The sequence below is a fragment of the Lepidochelys olivacea genome (assembly GCF_965140295.1).
Source record: "Lepidochelys olivacea isolate rLepOli2 genome assembly, chromosome: 3".
Taxonomy (NCBI): Eukaryota; Metazoa; Chordata; order Testudines; family Cheloniidae; genus Lepidochelys; species Lepidochelys olivacea.
Genome location: NC_140413.1, coordinates 102,232,465 through 102,250,509, shown reverse-complemented (window position 1 = coordinate 102,250,509; position 18,045 = coordinate 102,232,465). Strand labels below are relative to the sequence as shown.

Here is an 18,045-nt window from a genome sequence, read left to right as displayed (position 1 = left end):
CTGAAAAGTAGGTCCTGAATCATACTGCTGGTGAAAACCAAGCTTTGGGCCCCTGGTAGCAGAGTCTGTTTGCAAGAGAGTCACAGTGACTTGAAATACCCTTACCTCCTGATTTTGTCATCTGCAAGCTTCCTGATGTAATCGCCACAGTAGGCACACTTGCCGGGGAGAGGGCATGATAGGAAATGTACTAATTAGTGCCTCTCCCATACATCTACCTATGGAGCCTCAGTCAGAATGTAAAGGAGTTTTCCCAGGGGCCACTTTTAAAAGCTTGGGATTGAGGTAATCCATTTAAACAAATTTGCCTCTAATACCGGTCATATCTGCAGCATCTTCTTACACTGGGAATAGGAGATACTGTGCTGCCATAACTAATGCTGAGTGGCAAATGTTAAGTGTAAGGACTCGTATGCTGTTGTGATGGGGAGAAAATATTCACTTTCTCTAGAAAATTATTGTTCTAAATCCCACTCCCTGCTTTCACCCACAAGAGGTTTGAACTGCTTCTGAAGGACGGGAAATGCATCTGAATGAGTCCCAAGTATCTTCCTTTCCCTGGTGGGCCAGAAGCACCTTACACAAGTTATTTTTGCATATGTGCTAGTTTAGCAAATAAGAGTTTGGTTGAGTTTGGATTTCTTTAGACCTTTTGATTTCTCTTTCTCAGCACCTAAGGAAATGGTGGTTGGTCGTTGGGGGCTTACTGGCAGCACTGTCCTTTTTCCTGTTAGGACCTGCTCCCATCTTGCACATTGAAAGGTACAGTTTACCGCCTTTTATCTCTAACCCTATCAAGTGAGCTTTCCCCATTAATTGGCATTCTGTCTAATTATGACCACTTTATGTAGCCATTCAATACAAGAGGATTTTATCTACTGAGCTTTTGGAAAGAGATACTGTTTTCCTTGCTCAAGCAGCAGACTACAAATGGGAGCTTCAGAATACTTACATACGGTTATAATTAAAAAATGACTAGAAAATTACTAGAAAAAATAACTCTGTATTGACCTGCATCCTTTGCCTCTTCAGAGTTGTATCTGCTCACTTTAGTCTGTGTGTGGGGTGGAGAATAATAAAGTTTAGTTTTGTTATTACTGGTAAGTCCTCCAGGACCAACATGGCTGTGGGAGAGCAAAGTGATTTATTTGGTTAGTGCTTGGGATGCATAAGCAACTACAGCTATGTCCTCACAGGGCGGGAGGAAGAGTTCCCACTGAGAGAGCCATCTTGATGTTATATCTAATGGGAGACAGGTACTGTGTTTTGATTTATTTGTTTAACCTCCGTGTAGCTAGATGAGGTAAATGCTATAGCCTGCATTTGATGTCTACCTCAACTAACTACACTGAAATAAACTACAGTGCCTATCTCTCCTTGAATATTCATGACATTGAAATGCCGCTCAACGGAAAATCATTCCCCCCCCAAAAAAAGCAAAGAGTGTCTGTGTTCCATTTGTAAAGCCACCTGTGCTACCCCTATTGTCTTCCAATGATCTATTCTATTACATCTGTGAAATGACACTGATGGCCAGGGTTGCAAAGGTGTAGAGCTGGTTGTTTTTTTTTCTAACTTTTGAAGGAGAACATAACCAATTTCAAACATTTGGGGAGGAGGGGTGAGTGGAGGAGAAACTTCAGGAAGTAGCTTGTAGGGTTTTTTTTTCCCCCCCATCCTCTATCTCTACACCGATGTAACTGTGGACTGCAGAATCTTTAGTGTTGTGAAACAAAGACCATATCTTGGATTTAACTATCCCAGGATGAATTTTCAGGGTCAGCAGTTGGTAAAACCATTCTCTGTTTATAAACTGAGCTCCCTGCATAAGAAAATCATTGACGCAACAAAAATGGAATCACAGAATTTTGTTGTTTTTCACAAAGTCCATTTTTCAAATTGGAGCTGCACTCTTAAGAAATCTCTTCTGTCAAAACATGCAGGGCTATTTACTGGATGATTTAAAACAAATATTACAGCTAACGATGTTTTGAAGGGAAAACTAATCTCTGAATCATGGAGAACTGGTGTAACAGTCCTAACTAATGAAAGTAAAGTTTAATTTGAAAGGAATGGCGTAAAACTTCTTTAAATGCTTATTTTGCAGCAAACTCTGGATGTTTGTCCTAGTGCTGGTTTTTTGTGGCTTTTCCTTTGCGTTGACTTCTATCCCACTGTTCCCTGAGATGCTCAGTTGTGCTTAGTAAGTAATTCTATCTGTTTATATTACTAATAATGGGAAGCTCTGCAAACAATTTCCAGCCACCCTTTCATTCTCTGAGAGGGAGGGAGGGGGGAAGTAATTAATTAATTAATTGATCTGAGCCTCAGATGTTGGGTGAATCTTTTGAAAAAGTGACTTAGGCTCTTGTCAAGTGTCTTTCTGGCTTTTTTAAAAAAATGAGCTGGGCTTCTATATCACTTAAGCACTTCTGAATTTTATCTATTGGTAAGGGGGTGTGATGATCTCAATAGGGTCATGGGGTCCAGCTGGTTTTGGTGGTTTGCATAGCAAGCCATAAGACTAATGTATGTATTTATTAAGGGGACTTTTATTACAGGTCATTGGAAGGATTAATATCCAGCAAATACCATTGTCTCTCTGGGAGACACCATAGCAACAATTCTATCCGCAGGAGTCAGGATTACTTAAAATACAGTTTCCCATCTCTCATGCTGCTTGGCCATAGTGGGCTGAGGTCCTCTTGGTTCCATGTTTAGCCAATGTGTATTTCTCCTTGGAACCAAGGGCTTTCCCCTTTTTCAGACCCATCTCTCTCAGCTTTCCTTCTCCTATACCCCATCACAAGACTGACTGACTGTGTGTGATATTAATATCTACTTATCACACTCTCAAAGGTGATTACACTGTAGTGCTGGGAATCCCACTTAACATTGTCCTTATCTTCCTTCTCCTAGGGAGGTGGTGCCAGATGGCTTAATAGGCAAGACATGGGGGAAAAGGTGGTAGATCCTCTGCACAGAGAAACTTCTCTGTGCTGTAGTGGCTGCACTTGTGGGTATATTAATGTAGTTCATATTTCCCTGTGGGGGGGGGACATTCCCCACCTCCCCCAGCAATGGAGCACTTTAAAAGGAAAGTAGTGTACTTAGTGGGAATAACCTGTCTGTCTTTCTCCAGTGAGAATGGATTCGAGCAGGGGCTAAGTGCTTTGGGACTGGTGTCTGGGCTCTGTGGTGCAGTGTGGTCCCTTGGGTAGGTACGCAGTCATGCTCTATAAACTTCTGGTGTTTTGGTTGCTCTGTGTTACTATAACGTTGCTGGGCTGCTTAAGTGTGTAAAAGAGCTGGTTTGCCCTGTAGCACCTCCCTGCTGGCTAAGTATGGCTCTTCAATGTCCTACCTCAATATTCTGTGCTCTCAGGACCCCTTAAGAAGGCCACAAAGTCCAAAGGTATAACATGAAATTCCCCTGCTTGGGTTCTACTTTATGAAGTCCAAAGACTTTTTTGAAATAAAGTCTCTTCTGCCCAGATTCAAAATGAAGCCGCCTTGGCTTGCAGTCTCTGTCCCCTCAGGTTCAGGGGTTGCATAGCCCTCTTTCTAGGGGGTGTTACCCAGGATTCTTCCAACCCAAAGCTCTTGGTAACTTTTTATTCTGTGAGAGGTGGTGTCAGGAAATAAATCAGGGGAGACACGGCCGTCCGACCAATAGATGGCTGGCACAAACCGGACAACACAAGAGTGCTTTCACTTCAAGCTAAACTTTACTTAGTCTCAAGAACTTATACACACGTCTGCAAGAGGTTAGTAAAACACCCCCAACCCTTGATAATTACCAAAGCTGAGTGTGGCTCTCGAGTGGCACAGTGGCAGACACTGCCAGTGGGAAACACAAGATGCATCCAGAGGGAGAGTCCAGGCCTGAAGAGTCCCCCTACCTCAAACTTTTTCCCCTTATTTATACATTAGTAATAGAATGACATGTCCCTTAAAGCAAACTTGTTAAGCAAGCAGTTTCAATGGTCAAGCGAGAGGTTCCTTCTGATTATCGATTAACCAGGTGTGGGTTTTTCCAGAGTTTGCAGCATTGAGGCCCCAGTAGACATTCCTGGGGCACATCCTGCTCCTCTAAAACGCATGTATCAGCAACTTCAACACAATCCTTATCAAGAAGGATGTGGGTCAAGCTGCCCTCTCTGTGGCACCCCCCCCCCCATGCCTTTGTTAAGCTAAACCTGCTGACTTGGCTAATTTACAGCCTGCCGACTTGGCTGCTTTTAGCAATAAGCCATAGTGGTTTCAGGCACTTTACTGGTTTGCCAAAGTCTGTGCTTCCAGGCTCCCAGTAGCTTCCTTCAGGGACCGTTTCAGCTGCTGCCTGTGTAATTTTTTCCCTTCTTTCCCTGTGTTGAGAGAGAGAGATCCATGGGTAGCCCTTCCATGTCTCCTGTTTCCCGGATACCTCTTCTTAAGCCTAATTGGGCAGCAGGTAGTCAGTCACAGATGCGCTGGACCCTGCTTCCTCTTAAAGGGGCCAGTCTCCCAGTGACAAATTGATAAAGAAAAATCACTTAACACAATGACAGGCATAAAAGTTAACCTTGGACCAAAGGCTCATTACTTAATTGCTGCCAGGTGGGCATGTTCTGCAGTGACTCAAAATGTGCAGGAAAGGGATAACAGGATGGAGTCTGAACTAATCTTCCTTTAGATGGTGGTGTCTTTCACATCAAGAAATAATTGTTGGTGACTAAGGCTGGGTGAGCCTGCACTTCCCCTGTGTGTGGTTACTTCTTGGCTATCCAAACTCTTGGTGTGTGCTAGTTTAAAGACAGTGACCATGAACCTCCCAATAGTACAGGGAGGGACGCTTGTGCCTGAGATGAAGGATATAGTGATGTTCCCATCACTACTCCCTCTGTCTCCCCCTCCGCTCTCCTGCCAATTGCCACCTTTTCCCCTTCATTGTCTGGACAGTTTGATGTGTGGCTAATTTGGCATTTTGAGGGTGGGTGTGTGTGTTCAGGGCTGGCTCTAGACCAAATGGCGCCCCAGGCAAGGAGTGCCTTTGGTGCTCCTCCCCTCATTTGTTAAACTTTTGAAAATTTATATATATAAAAATTTTGCATTTGTAGACCATTTCATGACTTTGATGCACGATTTGCATGCATGATTTATCCCTGTCATATAAGACTTGCATGCTAGGATCTGTAAATCTGCATTTATTCATGCCATATATAAAAAATGTTTTCCTCTAAGCTTATAGAAACTTTTTAATTTTAAGAATAACTGAAGTATATGAACATCACAAAATTGAACTGTGCACCAACTCTGGGTGGAGCCGTATTAAATAGTGTTACAGTAGGAGACAGCCTTAGAATGTTAACTCTAGTCCAGGGGTCGGCAACCTTTCAGAAGTGATGTGCCGAGTCTTCATTTATTCACCTCTAATTTAAGGTTTCGTGTGCCAGTAATACATTTTAACATTTGTTAAACTAGACTAAACTAAACTATTGTATGTAAACTAAATACAGTTTTTAAAATGTTTAAGAAGCTTCATTTAAAATTAAACTAAAATGCAGAGCCCCCTAGACCAGTGACCAGGACCTGGACAGTGTGAGTGCTGCTGAAAATCAGCTTGCCATAGGTTGCCTACTCCTGCCATAGTCCTTTAGTTCAGAAGGTTTTCTCACCTCTGCCCTTGTGAGCTGAAGTACAGTGTCAGAGATCCAAAGACTGGCCAATGGCGTTTTCAAGCAATGAAATAGCAAGCGATGTCAGTCTCTCATTGACCATCATTAAGGCTAAGATTTAGTCATGGGTATTTTTAGTAAAAGTCATGGACAGGTCACAGGCAATAAACAAAAATTCATGGCCTGTGACCTGTCCATGACTTTTACTATATATATACCCCCGACTAAAACTTAGCAGTTCCTGAGCCCCCAGGACACAGCTGCTCTGGGGGCTCCCCAAGGCCAGTGTGGCTGGCTGCGGGGTGCCCGAGCAGCTGGCCCCGGGATCAGCCTCACTGGCCACTGCAGCTGCAAAAGTCACTGAGGTCACGGAAGGTCACAGAATCAGTGACTTCCACTATCTCCATGGCAGAATCGCAGCCTTAGCCATCGTTGATCAGATATACATTTTTAATAAGCCTGAGCTTCAAAAAGCTATGCTTACCACTCGTGACTGTGATCGGCACTGTGAACAGAATCCTCAAAGCTGTCCACACATTAGGTAAAGTGTCCTTCAGCTTTGCATTACGAATGAATTGGAGAACTTGGAGTGAAGAGTGCTTCCCATGTTGCAAAATGTGATGGATGTTGTCCAGTTCGACATGGAGGTCTTTATCATTGACATCCGAACATACCCCATGTGTCTGCATCCAGTGAAGATCTGTATAATTGTTCGAGTGATTTTCTGTCTACTGGCAGCTTACTAAGGGCATACAAAAAACCCCAGGTCTTTTCATGGTACTTCATTTGTCTAAACCTTTCTTTGATGGATACTTGAGAAGCATCAATGAGTGAGCAAAAAAACTCCCTCCTGAATTTTTCTTCCGAGCTTCCCATCACCTCATCTCTCCCCTCATAACCAAACTCTCTCTTCTTCCAATGAATACAACTTTCCTTGAAGACAGGCTCAACTCCCAAGTCTTCTGCCATTTCTTTGGCAGCAGTGATGGCACCTTCAAATGCATTATCTCTGTAGGCCACAAGGAAATCAAGGCAGCTCCTTGTCAAAGTAGCAGCGGTTGCAATGTCTATTGACTGAGTTTGTAGTGCCTTGCTTACAACATTTACTTGGAACAGGATATTGTGCCAAACCACAACTGAGATCAGAAATTTGAAGTCCGTGATCTGATTTGCCAGGCTTTGCACCTCGGGTCGGATTCTGGCCTCTGCTTTACTCGACTGCACCTGTTCTATCAGGGCGTCCTAAACCTCAGTCACTTGGTAGCTCACTGGCTTTCTGTTGTCGATACAGCTCTCCCAGTGAGTGTCATTTAGCAGCTTCATGGTCAGATTTGTCACGTTATCCATGAGGATCTTCCACCTGATAGCTGATGCTGAAAACAGGATGTATATCCTTTGCAATACTCTGAAGAGAGATACTGATTCTAAAGAAGATGCTGCTGCATCTGACACAATTAGGTTGAGGGAATGGCAACCACAAGGCATGAAGAAAGCTTTTGGATTTAGTGCCAGGATCCTTGCCTGGATGCCATTGTTTCTTCCCTTCGTGTTCATGCTGTTGTTGTAGCCTTGGTTGCGGCAATCCTGAAACTTTATTTTACTCTCATTCAAAACATTCATAAACAGTTCTGTTAAGCTTTTTCCAGTAGAGCCCATCCACTGACTGGAAACAGATAGTGTTTCTTTACTTGGATACAGCCTTCCTTATCAACAAATCTTACTGTAAATGACATCTGTTCATTGTGACTAATGTCAGGACTGCAGTCCATTATTACGGCATAGTACTTCGCTTTGTCAAGCCACATCAATATGTTAAGTCCCTTCCTTTCCATAAGGTCAATCCATTCATTTTGAATTGTTTTGCTACAGTAATGGTCCATAGCTTCTTTATGAACTACTTGATGATGTAGGTGCTCACTCATGATGTTGTATTTCCCAAGGAGCTCTACCAAATGGAGGAAATTACCATTAAGTTGTTGAACATATCTGCCAAGCCCCAGAAAGCCAAATTATTCTTTGCACGTAATTTTGAGATCAGACGATTGTGCACATTCCTCCAATGCTGGGTTAGTACATTTAATAATGCACTCGTTTTCTGTGTGTCTGCATTTATTCAGCTTGAGCCCGGACTTAACCTCCATCCATTTGGAGTAGGCTGTAAAATGTCTGGATAATTTTTTATGTTGCTTCAGAGTATCAGCTAAACTATGCTGGTAATTGTACTTGGAAAGCACAAGCAATGATTTGGTTTTGTCAAATATTTTTGCAACAATAACAGAACAATTTGTCAGTTGATTTTGAGTAAACTAGCCCATGTCAATTCAGTTTCTCACCATTCTTGAACACTCTTTTGCAGCGTGACTTTGAAATGTGTCATTTCTGCCCATTTATTGGAAACATCATATCCTCAATTTTGCCCGGCCCATTCAAAAATGTTCAATCAATATTGGCAGAGTTTTTAGGTTTGCTGGCCATAAATCAGGATCTGACGTATCAATTTGCGGTGTGCAATTTTTCTCACTGCTGTTTGTCATCGTGCCAGGCTGATTCTTTATCATTTCTCTCATTTTCATGTAAACCAGTTTTTTTTTTTCTTTCACATTACTCTCCTTTTCACGTGAGCCACATTCTTTATCATTGCTGTCCTTTATGCCTCCAGGAAAACTGGGCGATTCTGCATCACTTTACTCACATTTCCATTCCCTATCTTCAGGTAAATCTGTTAATTCCTTAGTAATAGGACTTCAATCATTTACGTTTTGCTCCTCAATTTCTTTGCACTGGGACGATTGCTACTACCTAAAGCCCAGTCTATATTGTTCTGTTTCAGATATTTTCCCATTAAATTTACCCCTTGCTGCAATCTAGATTGCAACTGAGCTTTTCACTTCCTATACTGAGCTCCTGAAGACATCTTTTGAGGGTATCTTTTATTTGCTATGGGGGAAAACAGACCATATTGGGGAGAGCAAAAGTCTATGTTCCGCAGTCTTAGAAAGTCATCAAACATTACGTGTAAGCATAGCAAAAGAAGTAACGTATTTCTTTTATATTGTTGCTTAGATAGGGGTTCAATAGATATCTCTGGTGTCTCATTAAATATGTCCTTTATTAGTTGCTCTTCAAGTCTTAAAACACAAGTACACTTTCACAATCACACAATAAAACAAGGTTCACAATATTGCAGCTGAGCTCTCACTTCACTTGGTTTTTATATGTCACTGACTGACACCCCGCTCCTTACATACCCAGGAGGGCATGGCTGACGACATTCTAGGAGGTTCAAGGAAAATGTAGTTCTCAAAGTCTGGAAGGTTCCACAAGATTCTAGAAAGGTCCAGAACATTCTAGGAGGTTAGTGAAAAATGAATCCACATGTGGAATACCTGAAACATTTTACTTCAAACATTCTATTTTCCCTTTTTGTCATTTAAAGAGAAAAACAGCACCCTGAGCCCAGTGTCCCAAGTCCAAGTTGCCTGGGTCACCTGCCCCTGAATCCGGCCCTGTATGTATTTGGATAGAGAGGAGGGGTCCCAGAGTTTCTCACCCAGTTGCTGCCATCAAGTGAGTGGAAGCTGAGGAAGACGTGAGGTATGCCACAGCCAGTGCTCTGCCCATCCTGCTTGTGTTGCTAGCAGCACACAGGCAACAGGAGCACAAACCATAGCTTTGGACAGCATTTTCCAGAGTGTTAGTCTGCCCTGATTTATCATCCGCAACTGATGGGATTTAACGGAACAAGAATGGATGCTCTCTGCTGAGTGATTGAAATGCTGGATGTCCTACTGAGAGTTGAGAGCAATGCTGGGTATATGACAGCAGCCTGGTGGACATAGTAAAGATGTGTACAGTGCAAGGTCACCTGTACCAGTCCCCTCCTGTTGCTAAATATGTCTTTAGGTTGTGTAAACTGAACTAGTTTTTTACAAGAAGTGAAGTTAATTGTAAACAATAATGTTGTGATACTGCATGAGAATGATACTGTACTGTGCTTTCAAAAAAGCTGAACACGCACTATTCACATGGAAATCAATGGACCTTGTAAGGTTCTCAGCACCTCAGAAAACCAGGCCCCTGTATAAGTAGTCTAACTTTGAACACAAGGCCCCACTCCTGCATTGAATTCTAGCACAGACCTGGGCATGGTCCCATTTAAATCAGTGGGACTCTGCATGGACACAGGAGTCAATAAGACACAAGTCTGAAAACACAGGTTAGTTTTATATTCTGCATAGCTTTTTTTCCCCATCACTTCACAGAACCTCAAATTGGTGCATGGACTACACTGACAGTCCTTATGTCAAACCACTCTTGCATGGGACTACTCATTAGAGGTCTGCCAGCTGATGTGCTATCTGTACATAAGTTATAGATCTGAAACCTCTTGTCTCAACGTATTGTGATAAAGAATCTCTTTTAGCTGTGGATGTTGTAATCTCTTCTTTGAGGTACCCATACTTCTCTTTGATATTTTTAGAGGTTTTGTAGGACCAACATTAGGTGGATTCCTAAATGAGAGGCTGGGGTTTGAATGGGCTGCCGCCATACAAGGAGGATGGGCATTACTAAGTGTAAGTAAAGATAGTGTTCTTGCTTGTTGCTTTTATTGCAGACTGCAACTGTAAAATATAACACAAATATTACAACTGTAATAATTGGTGTCTATTTCTTTAAAGGGACTAGCTATTGGAATATTCTATATCCTAGAGGCCTCACGAAGAAGAAGGTACTGTGGTACTTTTATTCTTTACATCCATTTCCAACCAGATTTAAAAGGCTTTCATTAAAGAGAAAACAAAATCAACTTAGTAAGGAAAGAAACTTCTGGGGGCACAGACCACACTTGTATTTGTTTGTTTGGCTTTTTTGTTTGTGTGTTTGTTAAATAATGCTAGCATTATGTATGCAAAAAGTATCCAGAAGTTCTGTCACACATTGCCTTTCCTTCTTTTCCTTTCCCCTCCACTCAAACAGATCCAGCCTGCAGACTCCTCCAGGTACAAATGAAGAAACAGTTCACCTTTTGGCTAGTGAGACATAGCCAGAAATATTTTTGGATCACTGTTCATTTTTTATAGTTAACTTAGTGATGAGAAGAGTGGACTTCACACACGCACAAACATGCAATGCTGCATAATTCTAGAGCTGGGGGGCGGAGGGATATCTTCCCATAATGCACAATGAATTGTGGTTTATTTGTAATTGCAATACATTGCTCCAGGGTTGTTCTGAAACTTGGATATTAAATATCGAATGCCTTTCTTTCGGATGTTCCTGCTGTGCATTGGTTGAACTGATAACTATTAGATGTCAGTCTGCTTATCTGTGTTCACTGTACAGTGTTCTGAAGAGTGGTTTTGTCCAATGTGAAAGAATTTTATTTCAAGATGTTCTACTTTTTGTATTTATATCTGCTGGGGACTATTCCAGAGAGTCTGTCACTACCATTTTTTTCCCCCAATGTGTGTTTACTCTTTTAAAGGGGAAGATAGTGGTTAAAAATATCAAAATATACTATAAGATGTTCAAAGGGAATTTTGAAATAGTGAAGCAGTGATCGTAGTGATCTGTTAAATAAAGCCAATTAACTTCTTATTTCTAAATTCTGTGAATTTCTTTAGCCAAATGAGATTACAAGTGAGGGTGGAAAGGAAGTCCGCAATCTCCCATGTCATCCTAATAAACTGAGGAGTGGGAAGGAAAGGCTAAAGTGGGAGGGCTGAGTTTACACAGTGGGTCATATTAAAGTAGTATGGTGTTGGGCCTATTTAGACTAGGACTGAATTTGGCTTGTGATGAAGATGGAGTTGGGTGGACTTTGGGCCTGTATTACTAGTGGATGCCAGTTGGGCCACTTACCTCTGCAATTATAGCGGAGTTTATTTCTTCAATATATAAAAAATACATGAAAGATTTCTGTCTCAAAAAGCTCTGAGCACTCTGCCATCGCTGTAAAGCACCATAACTTGTATCAGGAGCACCCAGTGAGCCTCACGTCTTGAGAGCAGCCAGCATCACTCTAATGATAAACCCCACCCCTACCACAACCTTCCCCAAAGTCTTGGAGAAACAAATAGGAGTGAGGGGAGTGAGCCCCAAACTCAAGGGGCTTTTGTTAAGATCGACCTGCCAGCAGCATTTTTGCTGTATACCAAGAGGATTTTAAGCACTTTGGCTGATGACAACTGTCGCAATATTGAACTGGGAGAGGTAGCCCTTTCTCTTGGCTAAGGATTTTGGTATTATAGAAGCTGTTGGGGTTTCCTCTGTCTCTTTAGGAGAGATTTTTGGCACCCTTACTTGAGAAGAGTGAGGGGAGTGGTTTTGGTAGCTTTTTTAGCTTCTACTCGGAGGACTTCTAGTGACATGGACACTCCTGATCTCTGGAGCCATGTTCTGATGGCACCTTCTCAGCAAAGCCGATCCACAACCTGAGGCGGGGAGCTCAAATGACACCCCCATGCCCCCTCGCTTAGGCCAAACCTTTGAAAGATCTCAATTCTGCCTTCTTCCTGTTCTTCTACTCTCATGGTACTGCTCTGCTACCTACCCCAATAAAGGAGAACTAACAACTTAAAAAGCCTTGTTCAAAAATTTTAAGTAACACTTATCTTTCAAATGCCTGAACAGCAAATGTAACTTGTCTGCATAGTAAGCACTGGCATTTTTATCTGTTTGAATAATCAAAGTGGTGATTTCCGAGCCTTCTTATTTGCAAAGATTTGAACTGCTTCCTATTGAAGGTCCACAGTCTGGGCCAGCTCATGCTCTATTGAGATAGTTGCAAGGCCGACCAGCCTCTCCTGTGTCATTGTGGAGCGTAGATGTGTTTTTATTAACTTCAGCTTGGAGAAGCTGTGTTCTCCACTGGCAACTATTACAGGAAGTGTTAGAAGTATGCGCAGAGCAACAAAAGCATTTAGAAAGAGGGTGGCCTCTTATTTGTGCACATATGTTCCAGAACAGCCTTTGGAGTTGATTCTGCTGAAATGTATCTTGAAAGGGCTTTCAGTTCATCACCTAAATCACTCGCAACAATATTACGCATGTCATTGTGTGTCAACACTGTCTCTAGTGCCCTGCATTGCTGGTGTAGGTCTTCTTCAGGTATAGTGAGCAGTTTTAGAATATCATACAACATCTCAAATATATTGCTGTGTTCCTTGAGCTGCATGAAACATTATTCAACTGACTGCATTGCACAATCTAGCACCTGGTTAAATAATTCAACTTTGAATTGTTGTTTGGGGTCTCTTATGGGATTATCCCATGCCTCGTAATCAAAATGTCATCTTCTTCGGTGACTCTTGTATTCTTGAATGGGTGGGAAAATAGCTTCAGTGAGAAGTTCCTCTGCCAACTTCTGTGCACTCTTCAGAACGTTTCAAAATCCCTCATCTGACCGGTAAGACTGTAGGTATGACTTTGCTTTGTCCAGTTGTTCCATTGCTCCAGATATATCAAGGTCAACACCTCAGAGTCTCTTGCTTACAACATTTATTTCAAACCATATGTAATGCCACAACACTAAGCCACACAGAAATTTGAAGTTATGTATGTTTCTGGTGATTCCATTTCCCTCTGCCACTGTTCTCCCACGAACAGTTCCTGTCATAGCATTATCCTCCATAATGGCAACTATGGCATCATCTATCTTCCCAATTTGGTGTTTGATAGGCTTTATCGCCTCCGCTCGACTTTCCCATCGTGTGGCTCTCAGTGTCAGAGAGGATGTTCCCAGATGTGGCTTCAAAATTTGCCATCAATGAGTTGAAGCAGAGAAAAAGACAGATGCTTTGAATTACATTAAAAAATTCAGCAGCCTCACTAGATGCTGAATCACTGACCACCAAGTTCAATGAATGAGAACTGCATGGGACAAAAAAGGCTCAAGGGTTTAACTTTCGGATCTGTGTCTGCACTCCTCTTTCTTCTCATGTTGGCACCATTATCATAGCCCTGACCTCTCATGTCAGCTATCACAATTCCCGTATCTTCCAGCTTTTGAAGAAGCACATTTGTCATATCAGCTCCTGTAGTATCATCAGTGTCAATAAATTCTAGAAAATGCTCTGACAGTCACCATTGCAGGGACCTTCTCACTAGGATCTGTTAAACGCACCATTAAAGCCATTTGTTCCGTATGGCTGATGTCAGGTGTGCAGTCCAGAATAACAGAGTAATAGCTTGCAGACTTCAGATTTGCCACAATCTTCTGTTTTGACTTTTGTTGCCAGTAATTGTGTGATCTCATTTTGAATTGTTTTTCCAAGGTAATGTTGTGCGCACATTTCTTGGGCGGTGACTCTTCTTAGATGCTCCTGGAATACAGCATCAAACTCAGCCATCAGCTCCACAGTTTTAAGGACATTTCCATTGTGTGGCACATACAGCTGATCTGAAGTGCCATGCAGTGCTAGGTTTTGGGTAGCAAGCATTCTCACAATGGCAATGAGCCTGTTCAGAACATTTTGCCATTAAAGAGACTCTGATGCAATCCTCTCTTGATGCTGATCATCTATGGTGGCCTTTAACCTTAGTCTCCTCTCAAACTCTTTCTGCCTATGGAATGCTCTCTGGTGATTTGCTGCCTTCTCATGGCATGCTAGATTTCTAGCCAGATTTTTCCAGTCCTTTATTCCTGTAGAGCCCAATGTGGCTGGAACACTAGACTGAAAGAGTTTGCAACAAAAACAGTATCCAGCATTCTGGGTTTTTGAGTACGTAAGCCATGGCCTCTCCACTTTGTCACTATTGGGGATTTCGCACTAGTAATGTGTTGGATGGAAACTTCTATTTTCATTGACTTTGGGGAACATGAAGTTTTTCACTTGCTGTGGCCCATGCAGTACAAGGAAGTCCCTCAGACTGCTGCTCAAGTGGGTCCACAGTCCTGGATCATCTAGACTTAAGGAACTAAACTCAGCAGCAGCTGTTTCTTGCACCTCCACCACACTCTTCTCTGATTTACACTTTTCTTCAGAAATGTGCAGGGTTACATCCATTTGAGACGGAGATGTGGATGTTGCAGTAGCTGCCGGGTCACCTGCACTCTGACTAACTAGAACAGGCATCTCCTCAAACCTCTCACATCCTCACTGGGGCTGGAAGGCTCGCCGTGAACATTTTGTGTCTATGTATCTCAGGACAGCTCCTTCTTGCTTAGATAGAAAAGCTTCCTTTGCTTTCTTTCTTTTTTTCTGAATGCTGCCCCAGAGGGGCGTTTTCTTCTTTCACTCATGACTGCTATTCTGTGCCAGCTATAGTGGCTCTCAACACTCAGTTGAAGGGGACAAATAAGCAGGCTGGTAGCAGGGCCTGAGTGAGGGAAGATATCAACGTCTTAAGGGGCTAACTGGCTCCTACTACTTCAGTTGACTGCCTGTTCTCCTCAAGTGGGTTCAGGGAAGCAGCAGGAAACAGGAAGCTCCCTGAGAAGCTGGTGTTAATCAGTCCAGGCTCCTGGGCGTGCTAGAGAGGTACATAAGAGGCTCCTCCTCCTCTCTCTCCCTGCAGCTCCTGCTGCTTTCTGTTATTGCCTCTCACCTTTTCTCCTGCCTGCCTGTTATGTCTCTTGTGCCCTCCTTCCTCCAGCACAGCACTCCACCATCTCTGTGCATCTAGAGCAGAGAGAATACATATGCACCACACACAATTTTCTACACTCTGGGTCCTTGTGGCGCCCCCCCACCCACAGTCTGGCACCTGAGGCAGCCGCCTCATGGTAAGGCCAGCCCGGCTTCTCACCCTTAGGCTCCCTGTCCCCAGCTGTACTATTAACATGCAGCAATAATTAAACCATGTTTCCACTTGATTTGGATATTGCTTTGTAGTGGGGAGGATGCCAAAGTGCTACTTGTTTTTTGGTAAGGAACCTCTCACTAGAGCTAGTCAAAAACTTTCCAACAGAATGAATTTTTTTCAATATGTTGTAATATTCTATGTAACAGAAATTCCAAATTTGACCACCTCTGCTTCTTCCCATGTGGTTCCTATTTGTGCTTTACTCTCTCTCTGGGAATGGGAAGGGTGGGGGTAGCTCTTGCCACCTGCTCCAATGCAGTGCTCCCTGCCTCTCTTCAAAGGCACACTTGCAGTGATTCCCCATTGTGCATGCCGGACTATGAATCACACCAAATCTCTGGTTTTATGTGCTTTGGGATCTGGGGTAGCTCAAATCCCTTGCATGCCTTTGATACCAGTCTTGAAGTCAGCAGAAGCTGAATCCCAAGATAATCTAAATGCTAGAAGAGGATCGTAGGGTGATGGGGCCAGTGGCAAGTTGGTCAGCTGGCTTATGATAATGAAACCAGTGATACCTTGTTTTCAGTATTATTTATTTGAACACCTCTGGAAAATTAGGATGTTTTGTTCATGATTGGTCTAGCTGCTTAAGCATGCTGTCTCTCACACCCTTCTTTGACCGCTTGCCCTTGATAACCCTGTTTGATAGGCTGTCAGGGACTCTTTCTCCGTCTTGGCATCCTATAGCCCTTCCTGTTTCTAGGTGCCTATCGCAAACAATTATTTTTTTAACCTAAATATTCTGAAATTGAGTTCTGAATGAGACTCTTTGGTGCAGGACAACTCAATATCTTCATAAATGATCTGGAGGATGGTGTGGATTGCACTCTCAGCAAATTTGCGGATGATACTAAACTGGGAGGAGTGGTAGATATGCTGGAGGGCAGGGATAGGATACAGAGGGACCTAGACAAATTGGAGGATTGGGCCAAAAGAAATCTGATGAGGTTCAATAAGGATAAGTGCAGGGTCCTGCACTTAGGACGGAAGAACCCAATGCACAGCTACAGACTAGGGACCGAATGGCTAGGCAGCAGTTCTGTGGAAAAGGACCCAGGGGTGACAGTGGACGAGAAGCTGGATATGAGTCAGCAGTGTGTCTTTGTTGCCAAGAAGGCCAATGGCATTTTAGGATGTATAAGTAGGGGCATAGCGAGCAGATTGAGGGACGTGATCGTCCCCCTCTATTCGACATTGGTGAGGCCTCATCTGGAGTACTGTGTCCAGTTTTGGGCCCCACACTACAAGAAGGATGTGGAGAAATTGGAGAGAGTCCAGCAAAGGGCAACAAAAATGATTAGGGGTCTGGAACACATGACTTATGAGGAGAGGCTGAGGGAACTGGGATTGTTTAGTCTACAGAAGAGAAGAATGAGGGGGGATTTGATAGCTGCTTTCAACTACCTGAGAGGTGGTTCCAGAGAGGATGGTTCTAGACTATTCTCAGTGGTAGAAGAGGACAGGACAAGGAGTAATGGTATCAAGTTGCAGTGGGGGAGGTTTAGGTTGGATATTAGGAAAAACTTTTTCACTAGGAGGGTGGTGAAACACTGGAATGCGTTGCCTAGGGAGGTGGTGGAATCTCCTTCCTTAGAAGTTTTTAAGGTCAGGCTTGACAAAGCCCTGGCTGGGGTGATTTAATTGGGGATTGGCCCTGCTTTTGAGCAGGGGGTTGGACTAGATGACCTCCTGAGGTCCCTTCCAACCCTGATATTCTATGATTCATATCTGTACACAGACATTTTTGTTGAGGACTTGGGTATAATTTTGAAACCCACAGCCTCAACAAAAGCTGCTTCCAAAACTTGACTGACTTTTCCACCCCAGATATGCTTACACAAGACAGCTCTTCACAGTACACTGAGAATCTTGGCTGAAAGGATGTTGGATTTTTCTGAGATTTGCAATTTTCATCTTTGGTTCCATCATGAAGTTTCCCACTAGCTCTACTGCCTGGGGGAAGCATTCTTCTGTTGGAAAATGCCAGTTTTATCATGAAATCAAAAGTTTCATGAAAAGGTGGTGTTTTAGACACAATTCTATTGGAAATCAGGCAGGTTTCCTACCAACTTGCTCACCTGGCCTGCAACTAGTTCAAGCTTCCTGGGTCCTCAGAAGCCCACGCTTCCTGGCTGCAGGGCAGGATGGGGAGCCTCCCTCTGTTTGAAAAGGTCAAAATGAAATGTGTGAGTTGAAAGGGGATTTTAAAATTGTTGGATGCCAAGTAATTTTTCCTTTGAAAATTACTTAAAAAATCAACTTACAGAAACAAGAAATGGTATAGGCGTATTTTGAATAATTGTTTCTCTTTACTGCCAATTCAGTGGACTGGCTCCATTGTTTAGTCCTTCCTATGGTTGTTTTTTTAACATACCTTAGGTGATACCATGATTAACACCAAGCAAATAATCAATGTTTTAATGTTATTTTATTATTAAAGCATTGAACACAAATTATAAACTGGTTATTTCCATTACACTCCTTTTAATGTATGCTACTTTGTGGAGAGCTTTAAACAGAGATTGCGCTCCTGAGATTTCAGGGCAGGTGGACCTGTTGGTTTTTAATAAATAACTAGTCA

At 42.8% G+C, this 18,045-nt stretch overlaps 1 protein-coding gene across 1 annotated transcript in view; it reads left to right on the top strand.

Annotated features, from left to right (window-relative positions):
• The window catches only part of LOC311518770 (MFS-type transporter SLC18B1-like), a gene marked incomplete at both ends in the record, with an annotated part of 38,757 nt that extends 28,056 nt beyond the window's left edge, over positions 1-10,701 (top strand). The window contains 6 exons of the mRNA XM_084624807.1: positions 671-762; positions 2,108-2,203; positions 3,143-3,217; positions 10,138-10,231; positions 10,337-10,386; positions 10,635-10,701. Coding sequence (XP_084480933.1) covers positions 671-762; positions 2,108-2,203; positions 3,143-3,217; positions 10,138-10,231; positions 10,337-10,386; positions 10,635-10,701 — 474 coding nt within the window. The remainder of the gene's footprint in view (positions 1-670; positions 763-2,107; positions 2,204-3,142; positions 3,218-10,137; positions 10,232-10,336; positions 10,387-10,634) is intronic.
• Between the last annotated feature and the right edge of the window lie 7,344 nt (positions 10,702-18,045).